General features: G+C 40.5%; 1 protein-coding gene across 1 annotated transcript in view; it reads right to left on the bottom strand.

Moving 5' to 3' along the window:
• Positions 1–25,449, bottom strand: part of uvrag (UV radiation resistance associated gene) — a 95,652-nt gene that overhangs the window by 5,198 nt on the left and 65,005 nt on the right. Inside the window, exon 14 of the mRNA XM_075486475.1 lies at positions 7,353–7,444. Coding sequence (XP_075342590.1) covers positions 7,353–7,444 — 92 coding nt within the window. The remainder of the gene's footprint in view (positions 1–7,352; positions 7,445–25,449) is intronic.

The raw sequence follows: 25,449 nt of genomic DNA, 5'->3' as shown, positions 1-25,449 counted from the left end.
TGAAACATGTGTTAAGTATTTAAGATGAGCAAAGTGAATTCATGATAGAGCCTGGTGATGAGAATAAGTAAAGATGCTATGCAGTTGAATAGTGATGTGTTCCCTCCAGTGGTAGCCCAAGCGACTCACAAACAGGAGGCCCTCAGTCTTTCTGCTGTACGACCCAAACTACAACTTGACTGAACACTACAAAGAGGCATCTGCCTTCATCATTAAGTCATGTCGTGCCAGAAATAGCCTTCATTCTTCCAAAGCTTTTTGCCTGCCTGCCTTCTTCCTTTCATGTGCTGATGTCAAATCTGGCATATTTCAAGCGGACTCAGGAATTCAGGAAAAGCCTTTCCAGTGTCCAGTCCTTCCAACAGCCTTCACAGCATGGCCCTGTTCAAATCCAAACTACTAAAAAACCACTGATTGAGGCCAAAACACACAACACCGCAGATACGATTTGGCCGTTTAACGCAGTTTAAGTGATATCTCAATGAAACCCCAAACACTGAACCTTGCAAAATTAAAAAATGATACGCACTGTGGTGGAAGCTAAGTTTTCTTTTTGCTTAAAGGTCCAGTCTTTTTGACTGTCAGGTCTTGGAAGAAAGGGAATAACCAAAGCACAGCCTGCGACCTGACTTTACTCTGCTTTTGGTGCAGTAGGTGACGCCTTAAATCTAAAAGTAAGTAGTGTTTTTACAACAAAAAGTTTACCACACGAGGTGCTTAACATACTCAAAATAGAAATAATATTGTTTCAATCAATCATCAATGCACGATATTCTAGTGCTGTACCTTCTAACACTACGAGACGTTTCATAGAGTTTTATTTATAAAATACAAAGTTATAGTATCTTCTAGAAAAACAAATAATACATTTAGTTGATAAATGGAGAAAAGATTGAACAGAGATTAGATCAAAGAGTGAGAGTATGTGGTGTTCAAGCAGTAAATGCACCTTTACAGAATATCACATGAATAGAAAAATGAAGCATTTCTCACTTATCTTTTCAAAATCATCAGCAGTTATTTGAAATATATTGAATCTACAGGGTACCAGTGAGGCTTAATGTACCTTGTAAAATGCTCATTTCGGGCTTATATAAATTGTGGATTTTTTCCCCCTCTTTTTCATTGACAAGACAGCGGCTGTCAAAATATCACAGCCTTCAGTGTAAATCTCGTAACAGAGGTAATTTAGCTAGGTTTTCACTCACTGTGGGGTTTGGGGGGAAGATTCCCATCCAGCAGCGTCAGTGCTGTCTCTGTCTGGCCAGGCTATGTGCCACACCTTGCCTCCCCTTAACACACAACCCTGCTAGTGGGATTAAAAACCTGTGAACCTGTGCCAGGCTCTCATTGGATGTGGAGCGGCAAAAGGGAGCACGTTGAACCTCGCTGCTTTGATCTCGGCAGACTGTGCAGTTTCACAAAGAACTGCTTTCTGGTACCATCTCAGTCTGCCTCAGGGTGATAGATTCACCATCTTTCAGCTGTTTCTTATCCTTCATCAAGAGTTAAAGGGGAAAAAAACTATACTGTCCATTTCTCTGCAGAGCTGGATTGTATAAACTCTGACAGGTTATGATGTGTTTCTGAGACAACACTGTTTGGAAATGTATAAAGATACCATCAACAGCTTGCAGACGAGCATCATATAGCCTACAGTTAAAAAGAAAAAAAGGTGACAGACTTTGTAGCATGGTCTTCTATTTTCTAATATGCACTGTGCTTGTCCTCAGTATTTCCATTTGGACTGTATAACATGTCCAAGATGATCCCTCTTTGCTCTCATGGTGTGGGTCTTGGCGCTCTGCAAAGTATCTCCCTCCAGACAGGACACATGCTGAATTGGTTATGTATGGAGGAGGGAACTGCTTTTAAAACTGCTCTGGAAGCAGCTCCTTTGGTCATATCCCTCATAACATTATCCCGGTTTGATGCGTGGAAAGCAGAAAGAGGTGGCAAAGAGAGGCAAAGGAGGCAGATTACCCTGTCTCTCAGTCTATAGGAAAATTACCTGCAGCTGCCATATAGCCATTTTATACATCCATATTTCATAAGATGGGCCCCAGTGCGAGACATTGTCTCTGAATTTATTATTTTTCCAACCAGAGGACTGGAACTGATATGGAAAGGAAATAAGTCAACAGCATGTATAAAATGCAAAATGTATAAAATCCCCATTATTACAGGGCTTTGTGAAACCGCTACCATTTTCCCTGGAGGTACTTCTTTCAGGTTAAACAGAAGACGTCATACGAATGCTTCTGCCATGAGGAGGCTGCAAATTTATTGTTCAGTATTATAATTACACACCCCACTTCTGCCAAAATGTATATATTTCTGTCAATGTGTTAATCCACACAGTTTAAATCTACTTATGTTAACTTAATGTTCTGCTGTGTTTTCTTTCCTGCAAAACGATTTGGACTTAAATTTCGTCTTTTGCATCGCTGTAGTGACACTTCCAGAACAGCCTCCGATGCCATCCACCTCACTTCTAAAGCGGCAGCCTGTTTTAGACGTGAGATAGCACTGCTTGGCTGATAGATCTGTCGAAACACTGGTACCCTGGCATAGAGATGTGTTACTTTTACATTAATTCTAATTAAATCTTCACTCAGACAAACCAACAGCAAAAAGAAGACAGGACAGTACATAAAGTAGCAGATACGGAAAATGTTGAAGTTACAACTGCTTTGTCACGTTGATATAAAGATTCATATCAACCTAATGAGCATGCTGTGGTTGTGTGAAGACGCAGAAGCAGCTCAACTATTTGTTTTCCATCTGATTTTTTGTTTAAAAAAGTGTGTGATTGTGGAGGTTTTATCACACTTGCAGCATGAAAGGTTGTTAATAACTGTGAAAAATGTCCTTTCACTTCACCCCAGTTTGAATATTTCCAAATTTGCATTTTTACCTTCTACTGGCTGTGAAAGAGACTCAGCGGAGAGGCTACAGAGCAACAAAGAATGAAACCAAATAACCTCGGCGCAATAAATTCAACATTGCTTTTCACTCGTTCATTTGTCTCAGGTGTTGTAAGGAAATGCTCTGAGGTTGCATCTGTAAATCTTAGGGAAAACCACAGAGGAGGAAAGTTTGGATAACGCTGGTGTTTTTCTTTTTCACAGAAAAATTCAGAAAATCCTTCCAAGATGTAATTTGGAGAAGAGCAGGCACTTTTATAAGAATCACTGGACAAGTGATTGGATGAAGTAACGAGCCATCAGAGCCAGTCAGGGAAGGGAGCCACAGCTGTTAAAGGTCGATTGCTGATATTTTCTCAAACTAAAGCAGCTGTAGCTACTATTGGATGCTGATTGATTCGGAACGGCTACTGTTTCTACCACAAACGGATGGGTCAGAGTCTTGCCAGACGGATTTTCTAGTCTAGTGATTGCGACCTTGTGAATATCAGAGAATCCAGCTGCTTTTCGAGGCATTTTTCAGCCCGTTTGTTAATGCGAATATCCGCTTTTCACACTGGTGATGTGTTGAAAGTAGGGATGCACAGATATATCAGCCCAACATCGCTGTCGGATGAGATTCTGTTTGTTGACTGCCATCGGAAAACAGTATAACATTAATCAATGGCAGTGATCAATATTTACCTGATTATTTTTGTAGTAATTCGGTGTTTCCTCGGCATTAAAGAGATAAATAAACTAAAAAAAACAATCTCTATCGGCCAAATGATTATTTTAACATCATTATTGGCTCAGACTTTCACTGTCAGTCTATAAGTCATGTGAAAACCTTACAAGCCGTAAATATGGCAGTTTTATAATCTGTTCCTGGCCCAATTAACGATTAAAAACATGTAAAGAACATTTTCCAATGCTATTAAGGTAAAAAATGCACGTCAGAATAATTTATGATGACTTTGGGAGCACTCAATTTTAGACAAAAGACTCCAATGTTACTTTGTGTTGCCTTGTTCTATATTGAGCAAGAGAGTTAAAAGTAGCTATCAGTGGATAGCTTTGATTCCAATGAGTATGTTTGCTAAACTTCGCCAGTCAACTTCTTGCTGCTTCATATTTCCTGTACAGAGATGAGAGGAATATCAATCTAATGAGCACTGGGGCTTTCTTCTTTAGTAACGTGGCTCTAGCTTTTTATCTTCTGACAGAGCAAATGTCTGATAAATCAGAAATGGTTGAGTTGCAGTGCTGATCAGGATGATGAAAGAGGCAGTTTCTTCAACTCTGCTGATGGCTCCAGTGACTACAGAGCAGCTTTTGTTCCTGTGGTCTCGCTGTCATACAGGAGTGTGGCTGTGGCAAACCCCCGAAGAACTGTTACACTTCCAACTCCACTTTAAAATCTTTCCAGGCACGTGTACACACATATACACACAAATACATAGCTTCAGGGTTTGAGGACCCATGCTTTCATCTCATGTATCTTTGGGCCCTTCCACTTCCCATTAAGCAGAGGGGCCAGTGGAGAGCTGATTTGGGTGCTCGGGCTTTTCATGGCTTCTTTCCTTTCAAAACAAAAGATTATTCAATTAATGTGTGTAATACACATTTTCCCCTTTGCTGACCCTTGGAGAGGAGTGAAGATCAAAGACAGCTTTGTCTTTTATAGGGCAGTGGAGCTGATGCCTGATGCATACCAACTCCCTGGTTTTAATGGAGGTTACATACAGGCCAAAAGACTGCAGAAGAAGAAAGGACAGATATCTAAGCATTTCATTTTACCGGGACTAAATGGCTGCTTCAGATCTAATCAAACACTGATTTTCAAAATGTCAGGTACTAATGATATGCATTAAACACGGCACAGTGTAGCATACTTTAGTTTTACCAAATAAAATCAAAGGATTTTTAACAGAGTGTAGCTTCGCACTAACATCCTTTTATCAGAGCAGTTTTTTCTAAAAATCTGGGGAAAAAAACTCAATACATAATTAACTCATGCAAACTGTCATTACTGACTAAACTCTAGGTTATATAATCTAATATTCAGTGTTTTGCTAAATACATAAAAAAGGGAGAAAGTGCCCATCACAACTTCTCAGTATGATGTTCGAACAAACATCAAACATCATTCCATCTCTAGATATTCCTGGACTGCGTTTATTTATCTTTATCACACAATTTCTAATTTATAATCAACAAAAATAATTATACTTTCAGCACAAATTTATGTCCGGTGTGGGAAAAGGAAGCCAAAGGGAACTTGAAAGTGTGGATTCTATAGAGTTTCTATATTCTAAAATATTGTATCAAGTGGTGACAATAATAATATCATTTGACACATAACGTTTGTAGGAACAAGCTTTTACCTGAACATCTGTATGATGCTGGAAGTATGGCATTGTCTGTCAAAAAATATGTGACGTATAACATAGTTTGGTTCAACTCTACATGGTTAATCTATAAATATTGTGCTTTGTGGGTGTAGGTCCTAAACAGGTTTAACAGGTGATGTTTTATTCCTTTTTGGTGGATCAGAATTTAATGGGAATTTGTTAAAGTCGTGCATTGTGCACATGTCAGAAGCTGGACTTTCAAATCCTTTTTTAAGTTAAGTTTCATGTAACTTTACATGACAACAAGGTTTCAACTTAATTTTTTTTACGTGTTTGTGCACCAAAATGTGCACAGAAACCCTTGGTTTCACGCAAGACCGGATGAACTGTATTTCCTGCTTATCTTTTGCTGCCGATCAAACTAAGTACTCCGAGCTATCTTTGGCAACAATTTACTCACACGTTGCTGGCTCGACAGCATCAATATGTCATGCAGTATGGAAGTCTACTTTGTCAAATGGACAAAACATGTTTAAACTTTTTTTTATTTCTCTTTTTCAAAGTTGTGAACTGATTTTAATCTTGAAAAATTATGGAATTTTTATGGGAATCATTTCTCTTCTCCCACAGACCTAAAAAGAAAATCAGAAAAAGAACAACAGACAAAAAGCAGCAAATCCAGGCAGCGTCAGGAGGATCAAGGAAGTCCTTCAAGATGATGGACAACCTATCTGCTGAGTGGCATGAAAAACCGCATAAATTAGTAGCAAAAGACTTTTACTGTAATAAGGACAAAGAGTTCCCTTGATTTTCTCTCCAGTTTACTGTTTGCTTTACTTCACGTGCCTGCAGCTTTATACTGTGTACTGTGCCCTGTTTGAAACTGTAAATCTGCACCCCGGCAAGGTGTTCCTTGAAAAAGAGGCTACAGACCTCTAGTATGGAAAAAATTCATTAAACTTACAGCTTTGCTAAATTAATTGTTATGTTTTTGTTACCTTTGAATGAATTACTTTTCACTAATTGTGCAGAGTCGTTCTACACAGAAAGCAGCCGCAGAAGAAGAACACTGTTCAGAGGGTGGTGAAGAGGAAGGAAGTGGAAGAATCAGAGGTGTGGATGCTGTTACGTGTGAAGGTTGAGCGCGCACATCTGATAGAACGAGGATTATACTTATAGTGTAGTTTCAGAACAGGCAACGGGGTGGGAATACACTTTTGTAGCTTTTCATAGAAGGAAATTATTGATGATGAAGTGTGCTGATGAAGTTTGGTATTTCAGTCAGCACAGACCGGAGGAAGAGTCAAAACCTCAAGTTTCAGTTGAAGGATGTGTCCATCGACCAAGTTTTTCAAATAAAATCTATGGACACAAGGTAACAAATTAGCATTCTCACCACTTAATCATATTCGAGCTGTTTGTCTGTACATACAACTTGTTTTTAGTTTAAATCAACATTTAGCTTAGTGTAACTTATTTCACTATACTGGCACATATTACAGGACAATATATACTCAGTGCAATTGATTTTTAATGAAAAGCTAAAACTATTGTTTGTTTATAAGCCATGTTTTAGTTTGTTAATCCGGTCAACATACAGAACAAACGGCTGTACATGAGTCTGTAAAGAAACTGATGGAAGGATCACAGTAAAAAATATCCAGATGAATCCAAGAGCGCCTATGTTAGAACAAATCTGTCAAACATAAAGAGAAGCAAGAGCAAAGAGAAGCAAGAGCAAAGAGAAGCAAGAGCAAAGAGAAGCATTTCAAGTGAAACAGAAAAGGCCTCAAAAGGATCCATTTAGTCTTTAAGATTGCAGTATCTCAGGGAAACTTGTCTAAAGGCGTTTTATATTCTGAAACTATCACTTTGATAAAGCTCGTCTGGTTTTCCAGGTTGTTGTTGTTATTATAGAGTGTCATTTTAAGTTATGTGTTCATGTGGTGGTTCTTTTTGTTTATTCTGAATCTCAGTCAAATTAAACAGCAAAACATTCCAAGTAATCTCTGATCATTTCCCAGGCAAAGTTACTTTTCTAAATATTCAAACTTAGAAACATTTGTGGTGTTAGGATCTTGCTCATTCTTACCATCTCACCATCAGGCCATGTTCCAGGAAGTTCTTCAGGTTGGGTAGTGTCTGCTGCAGGTCTGGGGTGGTCAAGCCATGTTGATATCTCAGCTGCAAGACAAGGGAACACCACATGTATCATTTAGCTAAAATAACATACTACACCGTATTAGGCCACACGTACAGTATGAGGTTGGCTTGCAGAACAGCACATCACTCTGACAGACTTGCACTCCATGTCTGGAGAAGACAGAAATATCACCAACAGAAGATGCCTGAAGTCTACATTCTTTCACTGTGACACATTTCTATTCTCCCTTTCAGACCATTACTCATCTGGACACACACAATGGGCACCTTCTGCTGATAACAGGCACGTGTGATAATATGTGGGGCGTGTTGAAAGACAGGAGATGAGATGTGGGCGGCAAGAAAAACAACTCCGATAACACAAATGGGGCAAGGCGCACATTAGAATCCCCATCACATGCTCTCATGATCTCTCCCACTCTTTTCGGTAGTTCAGCTTCTATAATTGGCCTTGAACAGTCCCTCCCTTGTACCACAGCTCTTTATTTCACGATAGAATCACAATCCAGTTGAGAAAAAAAACAAGGCCACCTCGAAGCTTTAGTTCCAGGGCCAGAAATATCTGCCCCAACAGATGAGTGATGTCACAGCAAAGCCAACTCTTGTCCCAGAGAGTTTATTTAACCTATATGACTGAACAGCAGAGGAGCATCATGCCGCACGTCCAGCGTATATCTCAGAGGCCCCTCTGTCACACATACTGCCTGCACCAGCTGACATCTGTTTTGTTTCCATTTGGGTACCACGGCAACCGCTCGTTTCTCTCTCCACACACACTTCTGGGGAAGAGATGAATCGCACATGACTCTGACAGTCGACTCACTCGGGATAATAGGCTGCTTTTTCATATGAACACAAAACGGATGACTGACTTAGTGATAAGGAATTAAAGAAAAATAGACGTTTGGGCCTCTGAGCTCAAAGGCCATAGGTTGTTGTTAAAAGGGTTTTCTTTTACAGTTAAGGAGAAGACAAATAGTTTTCAGAGTGTCATGATAAGAAATTATATTTACTCTAACAGAGGATCATACTGCTGAAATAAAACCATATTCATATCATCTATTTGAAAGCATCCTTAATAAGGTCTGTAGAAGAGGTAAACACATTTGGCCCATTTTAGCCAGGTCAGCCGACACCTGAGCATACAAAAACCGCACTCCCACAGCAGGAACCTTTACATGGGTCTTCCCTCTCCATTTCAACAACATGAACCAGGGGCTAAAAAGAGTTCCAGGGGAGAAATTTCAGCCCCAAAATGGATCCTGGCAGCGAGGAAGTACATTTAACACCACAGCTGAGATTCAAGCCAGGAACGCGGTTCGTTCTATGGAAGAAATAAAGACCCCCAAAACCCCATAAATGTTGTATAACATAGGCAGATTTTAAGTAAATGCAGCTGAGGTGGACTTCCTGTTTTTACTGTAGGCTCAGTGAGGCAGTGCTAACGCTCCGGGGAGCGCTAACAGGGTAGAGTGACACACTTCCACAGACGTAATCTTCGTAATCTACCCTGAACTTTAAACTTCAACGGAAATGCAGCCAACCCAGGATTGAAATAACCTTTTAGCTCCTGTAGAAAAAAAACGCAGAGTTGGTCAAAATGCACCTTAACCTGATTCACAGGCACATTGGTAGCACAAATATAGTAGCACATTGTTATTGCTGTGCAAATAAAGACAGAAAAAGAAATATGAAACGTGTCACTTGTCATCAACATGTGTTTATATTAAGTGGCGACCTTCAGCCAAAAGCATTGGTGGTGGCTACAAAGAAAATTGTAAAACTGGAGATTAGCATTGATTAGCTCTCCTCTTCACTGCTGCACTTTGTTGTGTTGCAATAAACCACCAAGACATGCATGTTTGACTGTTAAATTGAGTCTGGTTAGAGGGAACTGCCACATAAGAGTTTTCAGTCAAAATTACATTGGTGTAAGGAAGCACGAGACAAAGTCGCTCTCACCATGAATTTTACTTTTGTCTGCTTTCACTAAATTACCAAGTACTAAACTTTATTTATTAAATAAGCCTACAGACTATGGGTCCCATCCAAAGTGATGTATGCCTCTATGACATCATGTGGTCTTGCACATAAGAGCTACAGACTGTAATAAAAGAAAATGGTTATTTTTTTTGTTTCTTTTTTCTGATATGCGAGCCGCACCTGTGAGACAACGACTTCCGGAGAGCCACGACAAAACACAAAAGCCATCCAAACTGTTAACTGCATCTTCTTACTCTGCATTCCACAACACGTGTAATGGAGCAATCCTGACTAAAGAACAGGCTAACCTTAAAACTCAGGGGAACGTCTGTTTTCTTTTTTCCTTTTTTATAATTAGAAATCAATGTATTTTTACTGGTTGTGCATATCATGATAAATAGTTTTACATATAAAAATGGACACATTAAAACAACACGTAAAAAAAGTCACCAACATAAATCGGCCATCGGCTGCCCTGATTTCTAAAGTCATTTCAACCACAGAAAAACTCACACCGTCTGGAGTTTGTAGGCCTGCAGCAGCATTTTGTGATGCTGGAAGTAATCTGTTTGGAAGACATGTGAAAAAGCTTTCATTTTCAAGTTGCTTTTATTCTGAAGCCCTGGGCCGCACTATTTTCAGGAGTGGTTGAGGGGTTTGTCAAGTCACTTGAGAATTGCAGACTGCTCAACTTGGGACAAAATCTCATTGTTTACTGTTGCAAGTCAGTGAAGCGGAACAGGAAAAACTTCAAGTGAACATGGAAAAACATTCAAATTAAATTACATGAAGCAATGTGTATTTCATTAGAAAAATTGAGAATGGGGCATTTTTGAGTTCTGCAAGTGTATTCTGTCACCAGCTTTAGTGGCATAGTTGGCCTCATCAAGCCTAATCAGTGGTGAGGGGGAGTGGCTTAAAAGTAACACCAACAGATCAGAGGAATCCTGGTAAGGCGGCTGTGGCTCAGTTGGAAGAGTGGTAATTTTCCAATCATAAGGTGGGTGATTTGATCCCCAAACAACAAAGTGATGAAGTTTGTGGAACCAAGACAAGAAAGTGTGGACCATTTATCATTCTATGTCAATAACATATACAGTGTAAGGCATATGCACGGCACGTACCAAAGTGTTTGCATCTCTGCATCAGTGTTCCGCTGTGTTTGCATCTATGTGTACTCTGGCTCTAAATGCTCCACATCTGTTAGGGGAGCCACAGAACAACAGACCTGACAGTATCTGATGGAGCTTTTATCAAAAGCAGCTCAGATTGCGGGAGTTGGACCTGGGTGTCACCTCAAAACCCAGCTGGTGGGGGGAACGATCCAAAACCTACGAGAACAACACAGAGATCCATTCATGGCTAAAAGTAAACTTCGGGGTCTGACCAACCGATGACGGAATTGGGTTTGAAACAGGGGGCCAAGATCAATAACACCACCAAAAAACATAGCAGCATAGGGGAAGGAGGTGCTTTTTCTGTTACCAGATGCTATAAAAAGGAAATTCCAAATCGCATGCAAATCTCAGGTTTCTGGTCTAGAAAGTATAAATTAAAAGTCATGAATCAGATATGAGCAAAGAATAAACATTACGGCCTCAGAGAAGGTAAAATGTGTGTTTTCTCTCTCGGTAAGAACGAATAACAAAATGCTATCTTTAAATCCCTTAACTTGGCCTGAGTTCTGAAGTGTGTGGAATAACCACACTCCGTGTCTCCATGTCCAAGAGCCCTATGTCAAATTATACGCCTGCAAGTCTGCGTGTGTGTGGGAGAGGAAGTGCATGACCATGCATCTGTATGCATGCTTCCCTCTCTTTTCCCCCCTCTTACATGTAAAGATGAAGTGTCGAGCGTGCAGAAAATGGATGTGGATTAAAAAAAACAACGCAGCTGACATAACAGGCCTGGTTTGTAATGCACTTTGGTACTGGAGAGCCCATTGTGGGTGAATAGATTTAAAAAAAAAAAGATTCTCAAAAGAAAGTAACTGATCCAAGAGTTTTCATCCGCAGATTTCAAACATCCACCTCCATGCAAGTCTCTGCCAGTCCAGACCACGCTTGAGTTTTGGAGTCTGGTTGGCAGATCAGAACTATCGGTGTAATGAGGTGTGTTAAACACATTTAGAAAGACAGAACACACGCAGCCCAGTGCTCAGCCGGCCAGACTATCAATATTCATAAACCATTCTGGCCCTCCTGGAAGCTGTATGAATTTTCTTGTCAGTGTATGTTATATATACATATATATACACATATACATATATATGTGTGTGTATTGCTCATGACCATCATCTTGCAAAGGCATTTTTACTGGATTCCGACTGTCAAATATGCAAACATCAGTCTTCTCCCTTGTTTTCTGCTCACTTGAGACAAATACAAAAACATTGGTGACCCGGCTAATTCATCTGGAAGAAAAGAGAATGTTGGAGTAGAGGACGAAATGTGCAAGGCAGCTTAATGACAAAAAGCTGGGTGTCATTTGCAACTGTCAGCGCCCTGAAAGCTTGGACTTCAGGATGGAAACAAACAGATGAGTGGGATGGTTTAGATTCGGGTATGTAAACCCAAACTGTTCCTTGGGAGTATGTTGTAAGTTATATGAGGCAATGTGTTTTAACTGACACCGAATAAAAAACGCAATAGTTTGATTCTGTAGCACACACAGAAACAATCATTGTTCCCGTGTCAGCGAACCAGATGATGCACAATGCTCAGAATCCGTCCGCTTGAGAGACGGGTTGTCATTTCCAGTTTCCCTTTCTTACATCCTTGTGATGAAAGCAGGAGTTGTTTGTGTGCTTGTGTATGGATGTGAGCGTTCAAGCTGGCCACAATGCTCTTTGTAACGGGGCACACCAGATCGCGGTGAGAAATTCCCTGGGCCCATTGATGACAGCTGAAAGGCGAGAGCACCATGTTGGTGGGGGTGGAGAGGTAGAGTGGGGACACCCAGTGGGGCTTTTTCACATGATGACACAGTGAAATAGATCTAACCAGGTCTCCTCGCTGCTGCTCACACCTTTGTGTCTGGACACTCCCCTTTTCTGTTTAGCGGTTCAACAAAACCCACTCAGAGCAATAGAGACTGCAGCATGTGTAGTCGGTTATAAGTCACGATGAGAACAAGGTTTGGCATGAGCAAACGAGAGTTTAGAGATGAGTGAAGTTGACCAATCACATCTGAGAATTTGGGAACTCATCCTCATTCACTGCCAAGATAACGCAGCAGCCTAAAGAATGCAGCAATGTATACAAGCCAGGCCTGCCAATCCACTGGAGACATGACCACACACAAACACAGGGAAGTTGACTGCAGCCGGAGGGAATCAGTCAGTTTACAGTACATGCCACCCATTATTTGGCAAAATCTGCTTGTTTGCCCTGAGCTCTGTTCTGAGGCTAAACAAACACAGGCTTGCTTATGCAGCATATTACAGTTTCCCTGAGTTTGTCAGTACTAATCACCTTCAGATTAGCCCTCTAATGTGGGCGGCCTGCTGGAAATTTTGAAGTTGATTGCTGATGATGTGGTGGAGAGGGGTGGCCCAGGTAACAAAGCGCACCTCCCCCTTCCCTGCCTTTTATGCTACAAGGTAGCTGAATACTACAGGAAATGCTTCCAGCGGTCTTTAATTGTAAATAGAGATGGGTAATGGTTGGATTGTAGGACCCAGGATATTTTCATTAAGGGGTTAAAAGTCTTCAAATCAAACTTGGAGTATCCTGTGCATGTCTGACCTGCAGTGGACAATTACCCCGTGATTTATAATCAGCGTGCTTTTGTCCATTGGGGTAAAAATAGAAAGAGTATATGTTTTTCATGCTCCCTGAGGAAGGTAATCAGGGAGCTCATTAGTTCCTATGACAGCTTGTTATAAAAGGGGCTAACCAGGTGTTCCTCCCTCCACCATCCCTCTGGTCAAACTGTGGACTGTAAACTTCAACATTAGTCCATGAGGTTCACAGACATTACTTTCATACACAGATCTCATATGAGACGTGGAGCTTTGGGAGATAACCTGCCAATGGTGATATTTCAGGGCAGACTCTGGTTAGGATGATTGAATCACGAGCAGCTAAAATACATGGGAATGATAAATAACAGTTAATATTAAAAGAGCTGAATGATACATTGGTGTGACGATGTATCTTTGCAATAAAATGGAATCATCAGTGGAAAGGACTTTCTGAAAGATTATTTTAAAAGTTCATGTCACTTCTATCATTTCTACTTATCCTGCCAGAAAATACAACAATACATGGAGACTGTGCTGCTGATCATTAACGCAAAGCTAACAGCGTTGCACTGACCGGCATTCAAAACGCGTAGCCAGTCAAACAGCACTGTCTGCTAGTTTATGGATTAGTATTAAATTCTGTCAAATTATTGTAAAGAATCCCATGAAACAGTACAAACTGTATTGGAACCCAGTGGACCATAGTCTAAGCTCTTACCTCAATTTGGCATGATATGGGTGGTGTGTGTATGTGCCAGCCCTCAAAGATTTTAATACATCCCACCTCAAGTGAGACATGCAATAAAATGGTCAATGAGCAAGTTTCCTGGCTCATTAGAGCAGCTTTTGGGCATTTACTGTCCTTCTGAAGCCGTTTGGCTGGCGCATGAAAACCACACAGTCCACAAACAGTTGGTGTTTTGTGCAGCCAAACCCTCCTCGCAGATGATTTCTTCACATTGGACAACAAGCGCCAACTTCCATGATGGCAGCAGGTGAAAGCCTTGCTCTTCTCATTACAGGTGTCACTACAGTACGTTTATACGTATGATCTTGTTTCAATCCTCTTGTTATTTCTTTCTTTTTTGCAGAACGGGCTCACACAGTGGCACATCACTCCTATTATTGTTAGTTTTTGTTTACAGCTCAGAGCCACATATACGGCTAAGAATCTTTTCATCTGTGTTTTTGTCTTTTAAAATCTATTCTCTAACAGAGTGATTGTTGCCAACTGTTCAAAGGCTGTTTCTAGCTTTGATCAAATAAACAGCTCATCTACACCGCTGAACTGATATGTTGCAAACTTCAGGACATTGTATTTACACACAGGAACATTTCCAGATTTCCATCTGATCTTTTGTTTTCATGTCTAAATGCAGTTTGACTCGTCCAGAAGAGTTACAGCTCTGGCGTTGACTTTTGTGGCCGACCAGCAAAGCAAGACCTTATCAATTTTTGGGTTGTACGGTATATTTACTTCACCCCAAAAACTATTACACAATATAACACATCTACATCTGACCTAACCGTTCAAACTTGCAAACATGCTGGAAAATTTGCTTGACGTTTATCGTCGTATGCGACAGGGATCAACAAGAACGTGGCGTGAGAGATCGCACTTTCTGTTTTTCGTCAGTATTTTCTTCACTATATTAAGCTGTTTGTCCCCCAACAACTTCATTTGATCTGCAGTAGACAGAGCTTCCCCTCTGAGAAGCTCTTTCTAGCTCACTGGTGGATTTGAAATGGTTGATTATGTTTGCTGCAGAGCAGCACTTCAATGATTCCGCTCATCTGGCCTATCCGGGGCACATAATGAAACTCAGCCCATAAAGCCCTCACTCATCCACTAAATGCATTACACTGAAATGTTGACCAGGAAGAACACAAAATGGCCGAGACAAAATGGCTACAGATGGGAGATGAACTGATTTACAGGGTAGCAGGAAATGTAAAGGAAATGTAGAAAATCGTATGTTAATTCTTAATGTGCCCATCCATTTTCATTTGACATGCAGTTGAAGCTATACTAGGTTGTTATTTCCAAACCTGATGTTTGATGCATTTATGACTTTGCTCTGGCTGATGGCAAAACCTCACATGGCGCAATAGAGGTTCAAAACCTCAACAATTATGTGGTACAGCCCAGAATATGAAATACAACTTGATTAATCACTGCAGCCTTTCATGTGTCTCCATAAATATACAGAATAGAGCTGAAAAGTTGTTTGAGTCTGGCGAGGGTCATATAACTCATTCACAACAGGAACTCACTTCTTTTCAACTGCAAGCCGTGTTCTGGCCTTGAATACGTGCCACGGTCATCATCATCCAGTCTCAAAGCCAAACTAAGAATCAGGATTCATAAACACAGGCGAATGCTTACCGCAGAAAATATCTTTCCACATATTTGGAGTGTGAAGAATCACTGCCATCTTAAGCACAACTAGCATAAAATGTTTTGTTTTTTTTCTTTTGGTAAATATGAGCAAAGATTGCAATTCTTATTTCTATTAGCAGTAGTTATTAGTCCAATCAAATACAAAATGCCATATGAAAATGTCATAATTTGTTTGTGTAATAGTCGGGGCAGTGGCCTGATGTTTAGAGAAGTTATAGTTCATCAAAAATAGCCTCCTTTCAAAGAGTCCAAAAAAATAGAGATCTTAAAAGTTTCACATTATCGTTTCCTTTACACAAAGCTGACACATTCAAATAAAAACCTTGACAGCAGATTTTAGACCGACGTGTTCGGTAGAATTCCAGACATTTGTAAAATTGATGCCAAGGAAAACGCAAGCTGTTCTGGCAACACATAGTGACGCAACATCTTAAAGTACACTATGTTGGTTTATTTTAATTTGTCACCTGTCTATACATGTGGATTTAAAAAAAAAAAAATTTTTTTAAAAAACCTTCTAAAAGTATTACGCTCACACAAACCAGGTGTATAGGAAATCATTTCATTCAACTAAAGCATGCAGAAAAAAAGAGAGCCGAAGCTGTCCAGCAGTGACACACACACAATAGATAACCACCTCCAGAAATAGGATTTCTGCATGGACTAACCAGAAGTCTTTCAAGTCATTATAAGATTTTATGTCAATATTGTTGGCAAGTTGTTTAAAATGCTCCTATGAATTCCAGAAATGTGTCAACAACAATATGCAGTAAAAAGAGAAACTGAGCAGTCAGCAAGCGTTTAAAAAGCTGACTTACTGTTATATTTACACTAATCAAATCAATCATCTGCATAATGAAACAACACATGCTTTATATATTCTTAGATGTGTGCTGTTAGTCGCTGATGGAAAACACATGAAGAACATGTTCAGTATTTAGCATTTAAAGCCCATGGTTCCGCTGATCAATGTAGACAAGGAAGTGTACAGTATTAGCTACAGTAAGAACTTTTTAAGGCACTGAAGTTTAGCAAAGTGTTAACAACCGTCTGGAGAGATGTAATAGGACACGCTCTGTGCCGTGTGAAAGTCATGGGTTAATCATTTATGACTTTATCACCCTCCAACATCTAAAGCTCCACAGCTCATTTTACAGTGGTATGTAACTTTTCTACAGCACACATCATGTCTAATAGTCAAAATCCAGACATCTGAGGAAGATTATTAGAGTGGAGCGAAGTTAAAACTGTGGACAAAGAGAGGTAGAATTAATGACCAAATGGAGTTTGGCTCTCAGGTCAATCTAAAGTCTATTAGAGTTTGCAAGTCAGTACATAATGTGTAAAAAACTCCTCTGGTCCTCACAGATCTTAAAATGAGATAAATACAACCTCAGGTGAGCAACAACATGACATATTACACCGTGTCAGTATTTATTGAACAAATGCCAAAAATCAGAAGCAGAGTATAAAAACTAAGCAAATCCTTATGCTAGAGACATAGTTACATTGTTCACTAACCAAGTGGGGCTCTGCAGACGTAAACACTGCTCACACTACAGCTCCCTTCGGCTCAGCTGTGCCAAAGTTTTCCATGCATAGGCTTAAAAGTGTGAGCACCTCTATAAAAGCAGAGGTTTTGTCAGTTTGCTGGTACGGAACATCCAGGTGTGTGTTGAAAAAAATGCTAAGGAGGAAAGAGATCAGCAGTGATCTTAGAAAAGGGTTATAAGGTCATTTCAGATCAATCTATAGTCCATCATTCTACAGTGAGAAAGATTATTCAGAAGGGGAAAACATTCAAAGCAGTTAATAATCTTCCCGTGAGTGGACGCCGCAGCAAGTTCACCCCAAGGTCAGACGGCAATGCTCAAGGAAACTACAAAAAAAACCCAAGAGCTACATCTCAGACTCTACAGGCCTCAATTAGCATGTTAAATGTTCAAGTTCATGACAGCACAATTAGGAAAAAGACTGAACAAGTATGGCTTGTTTGGAAGGGTTGCGGGAGAAAATCTCTTCTCTCTAAAAAGAACATGGCAGCACAGCTGAGGTTTGTAAAGTCTGTAAAGTTATATCTGAAAACACAAGACTTCTGGAACAATGTCCTTTGGACAGATAAGACCAAAGTGGAGATGTTTGGTCATAATGCACAGCAGCACGTTTGGAGAAAACCAAACACAGCATATCAGCACAAACACCTCATACCAGCTGTCAGGCACAGTGTTGGAGGGCTGATAATCTGGGCTTGTTTTGCACCCATACAATCTGGACACCTTGCAGTCACTGAGTCCACCATAAACTCCTCTGTTTACCAAAGTATTCCAGAGTCAAATATGAGGCCGTCTGTCTGACAGCTAAAGCTCGGCTGAAACTGGGCCATCAATAGGACAATGATCCCAAACACAGCAGCAGATCTACAACAGAATGTCTGAAAAAGAAAAGAATCAAGGTGTTACAATGGTCCAGTCAAAGTCCAGAATTAAACTGGACTGACATGCTGTGGTGGGACCTTAAGAGAGTTGTGCATAAACCAGTGCTGCAAACCTCAGTAAATTGAAGCAACATTGTAAAGAAGAGAGGGACAAAATTCCTCCAAAACAATGTAAGAGACTAAAAACATCATACAGAAAAATGACTACTTCAGCTAATTTCTGCTAATTACATTAATATACGACACTGTAATATTTCATGTGTTGTTGTTCATCTGAGGTTGTTTCGCCTCATGTATTGACATGTATTGACAGATTTAGTATTTAAATGTGGTATTTTGAGCGTATTCATTTTCTCATTTCAACCTAGCATTTTAAAACATTTCAGTATTGCACAACGGATGTTCTTCCACTTTATCAAACACCCCTTAACTCTGTTGGATTTCTCCTTTTTCTTTCTCTTCTCCCTCATTTCAGTCTCCTCCATACTGTGGTAATGTAATACCGGTGTGGTGGGCTCACTGAGCCTGAGTCCGCTTCAAATGCAGCTCTAACTCAAACCAGATTCTTGTGTCGCATTACTTGTTGTCGGACTTTGCTGAGTATCATATTGCTGCCAAATTCAGTCAACAGATTTACATAATTACGGGAAAGGCTGTGTGAGATGAATAGGAAATTCAGTTAGTTAGACCACCGGTGACAAGAGACCTACGTTAGTCTCCTGTGACCCCAATCACTGCAGGAAGGGCCTGTGGTATTCGTGGCCATGCCTACCGGGATCATGATGTGGTTACTGAGTCTGTGTTGGTCAGCGGAGGAGGGCAGTAACTCTGGTGTGCTACAGTGACACCTATTGGAAGTGCTACCTTCCCTTGAAGGTTGATCTGGCCCTCAGGGCTAATGACCCTTGCCGCTGTAACACTGAAGTCAAGCAAAGCAGCCCGACACCAGCACAAGCTGACCCTTTGGTGTAGTCATAGCTTTGAGGTTAACTTCCTGTTAGAACTATTGGCATGTCGTACCATCATCAATCCTCTATGACAGCTCTCACAAGACTCCCTGGTGCACACCTTGTATGCTAATTCACTACATAACAGTTTAAAATCAAAAACATACAGAGCTCGTTCCTCTGAAAAGCCACAAAGTTCTGTGGCACGAGGAGTGAACCGTGACAGACAGGGACGGGCAATGAAAAGCGATGGGGTATCAAAGGGGAAATGGCGATCAGCACGTGGCACAAATTCCCTGTATTTCAAAAATGATGCATTAATGGAGGAAAGATTTCCTGAGCAAACGCAGAAAACTTGACCCCAGTTGCAGCACATATTCTCAGTAAACCAGACAAACGCAGCAATTAAGATTTTCTACTTTTCATTTTAGCCAAAAGTCCAATCGCACTCATTTTATCATTTCCATCCAAAGTGATGCGGTATTTTATGAGGAAAATTTTTTTTTATACAAGTTGTTTCCACAAGGCCTCTTGGAAAATAGTAGGGCAGAGAGAGGATGAATATATGGTTTGTGGGCAGGTGCCTATTCTGGCTTCCGCTGCCCACAACTTTTCTCCGACTTAGCTCTACTTCTTGTGAATGGGCATATTATTTCCCTTTCGTTTCCTCTCTATTTGATGGACATGACTGAGATTTTACATGAGCATTGTAACTGAATTAGAGAGTCTGGTTACCACCTTTCAGAGTGACGGCAGTTGAGAGCTACATTATTTATCCGACTGTCTATTTTAAGTCCAAGTATGAGTGGACAAAAAGGAAAATGTGGAATGAATAATAACGGATCAAGCTTCAGCATGGGTGTTACTCACATTTCCATTTAACATCACAGCAAGAGACAGTACGAAGGAGCCAGAGTTTAAAGCTCAGACTTCAATATTTAAGAATTTAGTGAATTCATTATTGTGATCTTTAGCCAGAACTTGCTGCTATTTCACCAGGATCAAATGCACCGGATTAAGCTGCTCTGTGGAGGAATGTGGGTTGGTGAGGATAAAAGTATAAATCAGAGAACAAACAGTCTTTCAGATATCCAAATGGAATAAGAATCAGCATTGAGTATCAAATGAAACATACAAGTTGTAAGTGACTGTAAATATGATACTTTGAATTAGTCAAACTTTTCTTTTGTTGTATAATTATGTTTGTGCGTTGACCTGATAACAATCCCAGGATAAGGCTGTTCATATCAAGCATGAGTCGGACTCTTAATCATAAGCCAACAGATCAACTATGCCCGAGTTCCCACAGAACATGTTGGAGAATGTGGTCAGCTTTTCAAGATCCACTGGAAGCATTACAACTTACATGAAATATGGTACAGATGTACCGTTTGGTGTTTGTTTTAAAAAACACTTGGGAGTTATTAAACACCAAACTCTGCTAAACTACATTGGGAATTCAGTGATGAAAAATGTGATGCTTCCCAATGGAACTATTGAGTGCTACTCTGCTATAGCAAAAAAGGATATAACAGTAATGAAGCAGCCTGGGTAAAAAGAAACAGCCTCCAGTCATGGACGCCAAGTGACAAATTCAACTGTAAACAAATTATGCTGTAAAATGCCATGTTCAGCAAATACAGCAAAGCATGGAAATAACTCTCTGAGAGGGAGGACAAAATATTTTAAGCTGCATAATGGTACAATAAACAAAAACATAAACCTCTGGCTCTCCCTTTGGTAGGTTCTGTGTATCAAATTAAAAGCTGCCACGGTACTGGAAGAGTATAGGCTGTGTCCGGTTTACTTTGGAGCGCCCAGAGCATTCTCTGGTCATCTGGGTTTGTTCAACTGCGACCCTGCACAGTGTTAAAGATGTTAAAATATTTTTTTGTGCTGTCAAAGGGTTGCTGTGTTTGGAAATGAAGCAGTCATAGTCTGATACACAGGTTATTTGATAATGAATGGCTGATTGGAATTGGGGGGGACTGGACTTAGCAATTCATGGCAGAAATGATCTGCAGTATCTAATATTTGGTTTCATTAACGAAACCCGTGGAATACTCGCAACCAAAATGTAACGTTTCTTTAAACAGAAAGGGAGGTGGAAATTATGATTAAAATCGAGGATTTAGGCTCATTCTGTCCTCCGTCAAAGAGTTCAACCTTCTCAACTGCGTGCTTAATAATAACACCTCTTCATTTGTTTGCCTATACAGCGATTAGATTCATTTGCTCCACTTCCTTCCCAGCTGTTGCCAGCCTCCAAGTGCAACAGGAAGACAAAAATATACAAAATCAGTTAAACTCCCTTCCTTTTAAATTTGCACAGTCTGTGTTCAATGAGATGACAGCATGTCACATGCTCCCTCCCACTGTAATGCTGATAATTATACGTCGAAACAAAGACAGAAAGAAAAGTTTTTATAATCCATAAATAGAAATAAAAACACGAGAGGGATTTTGTTTAAATGTGATCCGATTCCCCAATTAACCATATCTGATGAGGATTTAAAGAACGAGGAAGAGAACAAGAAACAAATCGCTATTGTGTGGTTAACCCCCCCACCTCTAACACACATTCCCTTCTGGAGGCCAACAATGTAAATTTTTCCACTAATTCAACGTAGGGGAAAAAGTGTGAGGGCGAATGTGTGGTTTCTAACTCTCTAATGAGCTGGATAAAAGCCACGACTGAACTGAACTGAATGTTACAGTCAAACACAGGTCAAGTCAGGTCCTTTAAAACCAACAATTCATAAAAACTGACCACTTATAAATAAATGAAAACAAACCCCACTTCAAAAAAAAAAAAAAGGTTGGGAGGTTTTTCTAAAATACAACAAACTGTAGGGCTGCATTTCTATTCGACAATGGTGTAAACCTTTTTTGTTAACATGCTATATAGAACAAATTATTTTTAGTGTCTCATACACATACAACAGAATTTGATGCAAACGACACACTTAAAAAAGTTGGGATAGAAGCAGATTTACTATTGTGATCCAACCCTTTTCATTTCCATTACACTTTTTAGCTCTCTGGGAACTAAGGATACTAACCGCTGCAGCTTCTGTCTGTTAAATAAAGGTTTGAACAGATTAACACATTTCAGATTTTGTTGAACTTTGGGAAGTTTAAACTTTTCTGAAATCGGTTTTGTTTAATTACATTACCGTTTACCACCAAAAAACCTACCCAATGTATGAATGAACTGATGCTGTCAGGTGTTGCAGAAAGCTGAGCAGATTACTCAGCGACGACTTAAAGAAACATACTATGACACTGCTGCTGACAGCCGAACTTCTCTGGCTGCTCAGCAGCCATTACAGACACATGAAGGAGCAATTCATTCCTAATCTGAAGAATGACTTTGTGTTCCAAAGTTTGATGGCTGTAGGCAACCGGTCCAAACTCATAAAAGCCAAACATGTGCACTGACATAATATAATTACGGCATGTGTATTTTTGTTTACGTTTGTTGATGGCTACATATTTAGCAGGGGTAAGGGGGAAGTTGCTGTGGACAGCATCCTAATTGCTGTGCAGGAGCCAACAAGGTGGTTGACTTATCTTTCCATTCGGAAACAGCAACACTGGCTGTGATTTGTCCACTTAAACTTTAGACATGCCTGCTTAGCGTCATGATAGATGTGCAGTTGTTATTCAATCCAACTGAATATATAACAGACAAATGTAAAGACAAGTTTCCTGTCACCTTCTATTTAAACTGTTTAAAGAAAGAAAATCCTAAATTAGCAGTCTATTCAGAATGTGTTTGAAAATGCTCAAATCTACAGTGATGACCTGACAGCTGTGGCAAGCCCTGCCAAATATGCTCTTGGTGCTTCGCGTGCTACCAGCCCACCTCCAACCCACAGCTTTGAAGGTGCCCTGAGGGCTCTGGCACAAGGACCTCAGCAGTAGATCCTTTAAGTCCTGTAAGTTGGGAGTTGGAGCCACTGTGGATCAGATGTGTTCCGACACATCCCACCCTCATCCTGCTGTCTCTGACCACTGCAGTCGAGTTTGAAATCTCAGCATTCTGACCCACTCTTCTGTCCATAACGATTACACTCAAAGTTGCAAAGCTCTTTAAACCAATAATACAACTGGCAACAGAAACCAACACTTAAAGGGATACGCCACCCCCAGGCCAAATTAAGTGTATCCCCGCATTCCCGAGACATACATAAGTGTGTGGGGGCGTTTTCCTGGCGACCCAGGCATTGTCCGAATCTCACAGCACTGACCACTGCTTGGTTGCGCGTAATACATACATGCTAGCGTCGCCAATCGGAATATTTCGCCCAACGTGAATTAATTTACTTGATTTACCTTCTAATTACTGTGTGAGTGGTGTACTTTCACATCGAGTGCAAATGACTCAAACAAACCAGCGTGAAGCAGCCAGGGGGTGGGGATTCCCAATGACGTAGCGGGGAGTGTGCTTCGGCTGTGTTTTCCGCACCGGAAACTAGTTCCCAAACCGACATGAGCAAACCAAGCCTTCCGTGTTGATTTACACAGTCATTTGCACTCGATGTGAAAGTACACCACTCACACAGTAATCAGAAGGTAAATCAAGTAAATTAATTCACGTTGGGCGAAATATTTCGATTGGCGACGCTGGCGACGCTAGCATGTATGTATTACGCGCAACCAAGCAGTGGTCAGTGCTGTGAGATTCGGACAATGCCTGGGTCGCCAGGAAAACGCTCCCACACACTTATGTATGTCTCGGGAATGCGGGGATACACTTAATTTGGCCTGGGGGTGGCGTATCCCTTTAACATCTAATATATTCCTGACATTTACAAGCACAATGTATAGTTGTTTCAAGCATCTAGTTGACTTTTGACTATATGAGCAAGGAATTACATTACTTACACAAAGCTCATGATTACATTCCTCAAATAGCAAGGAGACATGTAGATAAAGTGTATTCAGAGAACAGTTTACACTAATTATTTCCAAATGAACAAAAAAAAAAAAAAAAAAAAAGACACCCATTCACAACCTTCTTTCTTAACTTTAACAGGTGTTTATTTAACAGCCGCTTTCATGAGCCACTTAGCCCCTTTTCCCTAATAACTGTAAAACTGTTATGTGACCTCTGGGACAACAGGCCTGGGCTCATCACACACACTTCATTACTGAGGGGAAAGCTATAGTTGGATGACGGAGATTATAACATGACAGAAAGGACACCCAAACCTGCATCTGCTCCTCCTGGCTCGGTAAAGGAAGCTGACATTAAGGGTAGAGAAACTTTACCCTAATGATGTGAACCTTTATGTCACAGAAAGGGGTGTTGACACTACTCGCATAAAGGGAACCGGACTAATTCGGAGATTTACGAGGAAAGAGACGTTCACTTTCTCAGCTCATTGTGGAGTGCCCACGTAAGGACTCTGTCGTACATAGCCTCTGTATTAATTCACATGAAAAGCTGCCGATTGGACAGAATCAAAGGGTCCTAATAGAATCCACATGGAGGGAGGAACAGCATTGGATTGAAGAACTAAAACAGAGCCGTGATGATATTTTTTCAAATACTGACCAGCTGGGGCCAGCATTGTTTTATTCTAAGAGCTGTTTAATTTCATTCAGCCACAATAAAGCCTGCAGTCATGACTGAATACCTCCCAAACACCCAAATGGCAGCACACCAGGGTTTGATGAATTAACAACACAAACAAGTTTTTCTAAACTTGCTGACATAAAATATACTTGGTCTCTGCCCTCTACATTCTTATGACAAGTTAGTGGGGGCCCCAGGAGCTGCACTTGGCCAACCAGAAAAGTCCACAAGCACAGAAAATTCTTCTGTTTGTGTGCCTTGGTTCACTTTCCTTCTACTTTACCGAGGGAAAAACAGACGGGATCCAAAACCTACAGATACTGTAACACACAATGACATAAGTATGATCAAAGAAAGTGATAAAACCCTCTGTGGGAGAGAAAGAAAATACGTGTCTTGCATGCAGCGGGTAGTTTGGTTGGATTTTCTTTCCTTTTATTCACTGAGGAGCCGGTTTACCTTATAACAAAAAGCCAACATTTTAAGGTATTCGCATATTAGCAGGCCTTGATGCTAAAGCTGAGTGGTGTAGCTGACGCCAAACAAACAGACCTCCACTACAAATTCCAAACAGCTGGAAACTGCAGACGCACTATTAAGTAAATGATGGAGCAGAGCAGCCAACACTGTCTAAACACCCTGAATCACAGCAAACCTTTCGATTCGGGAACATTTTGTCAGAAAAATCCACAGCTTGACCTGTGGGAAAACTACATTCTGAGATAATCATAACATGGCTGCTCTGATTACAAAGGATGATACACACAAGCAAATCAAGCAACAGGCGGATCTCAACCAATTTAGTCATTTCTTTTGGAGAAAATACATACTATCATATGCCATTTGGTCCATGGTCTTGGACCTAATCTTTCAATGCTAACAACATTTGGCTTTATTTGACTACCTGTAAACCGGCTTTACTAACCAAGAAA

Source organism: Odontesthes bonariensis, chromosome 16 (genome assembly GCF_027942865.1).
Source record: "Odontesthes bonariensis isolate fOdoBon6 chromosome 16, fOdoBon6.hap1, whole genome shotgun sequence".
Lineage (NCBI taxonomy): Eukaryota > Metazoa > Chordata > Actinopteri > Atheriniformes > Atherinopsidae > Odontesthes > Odontesthes bonariensis.
Note: the sequence above shows the minus strand (reverse complement) of the source record. Positions and strands in the feature narration are given on the sequence as shown.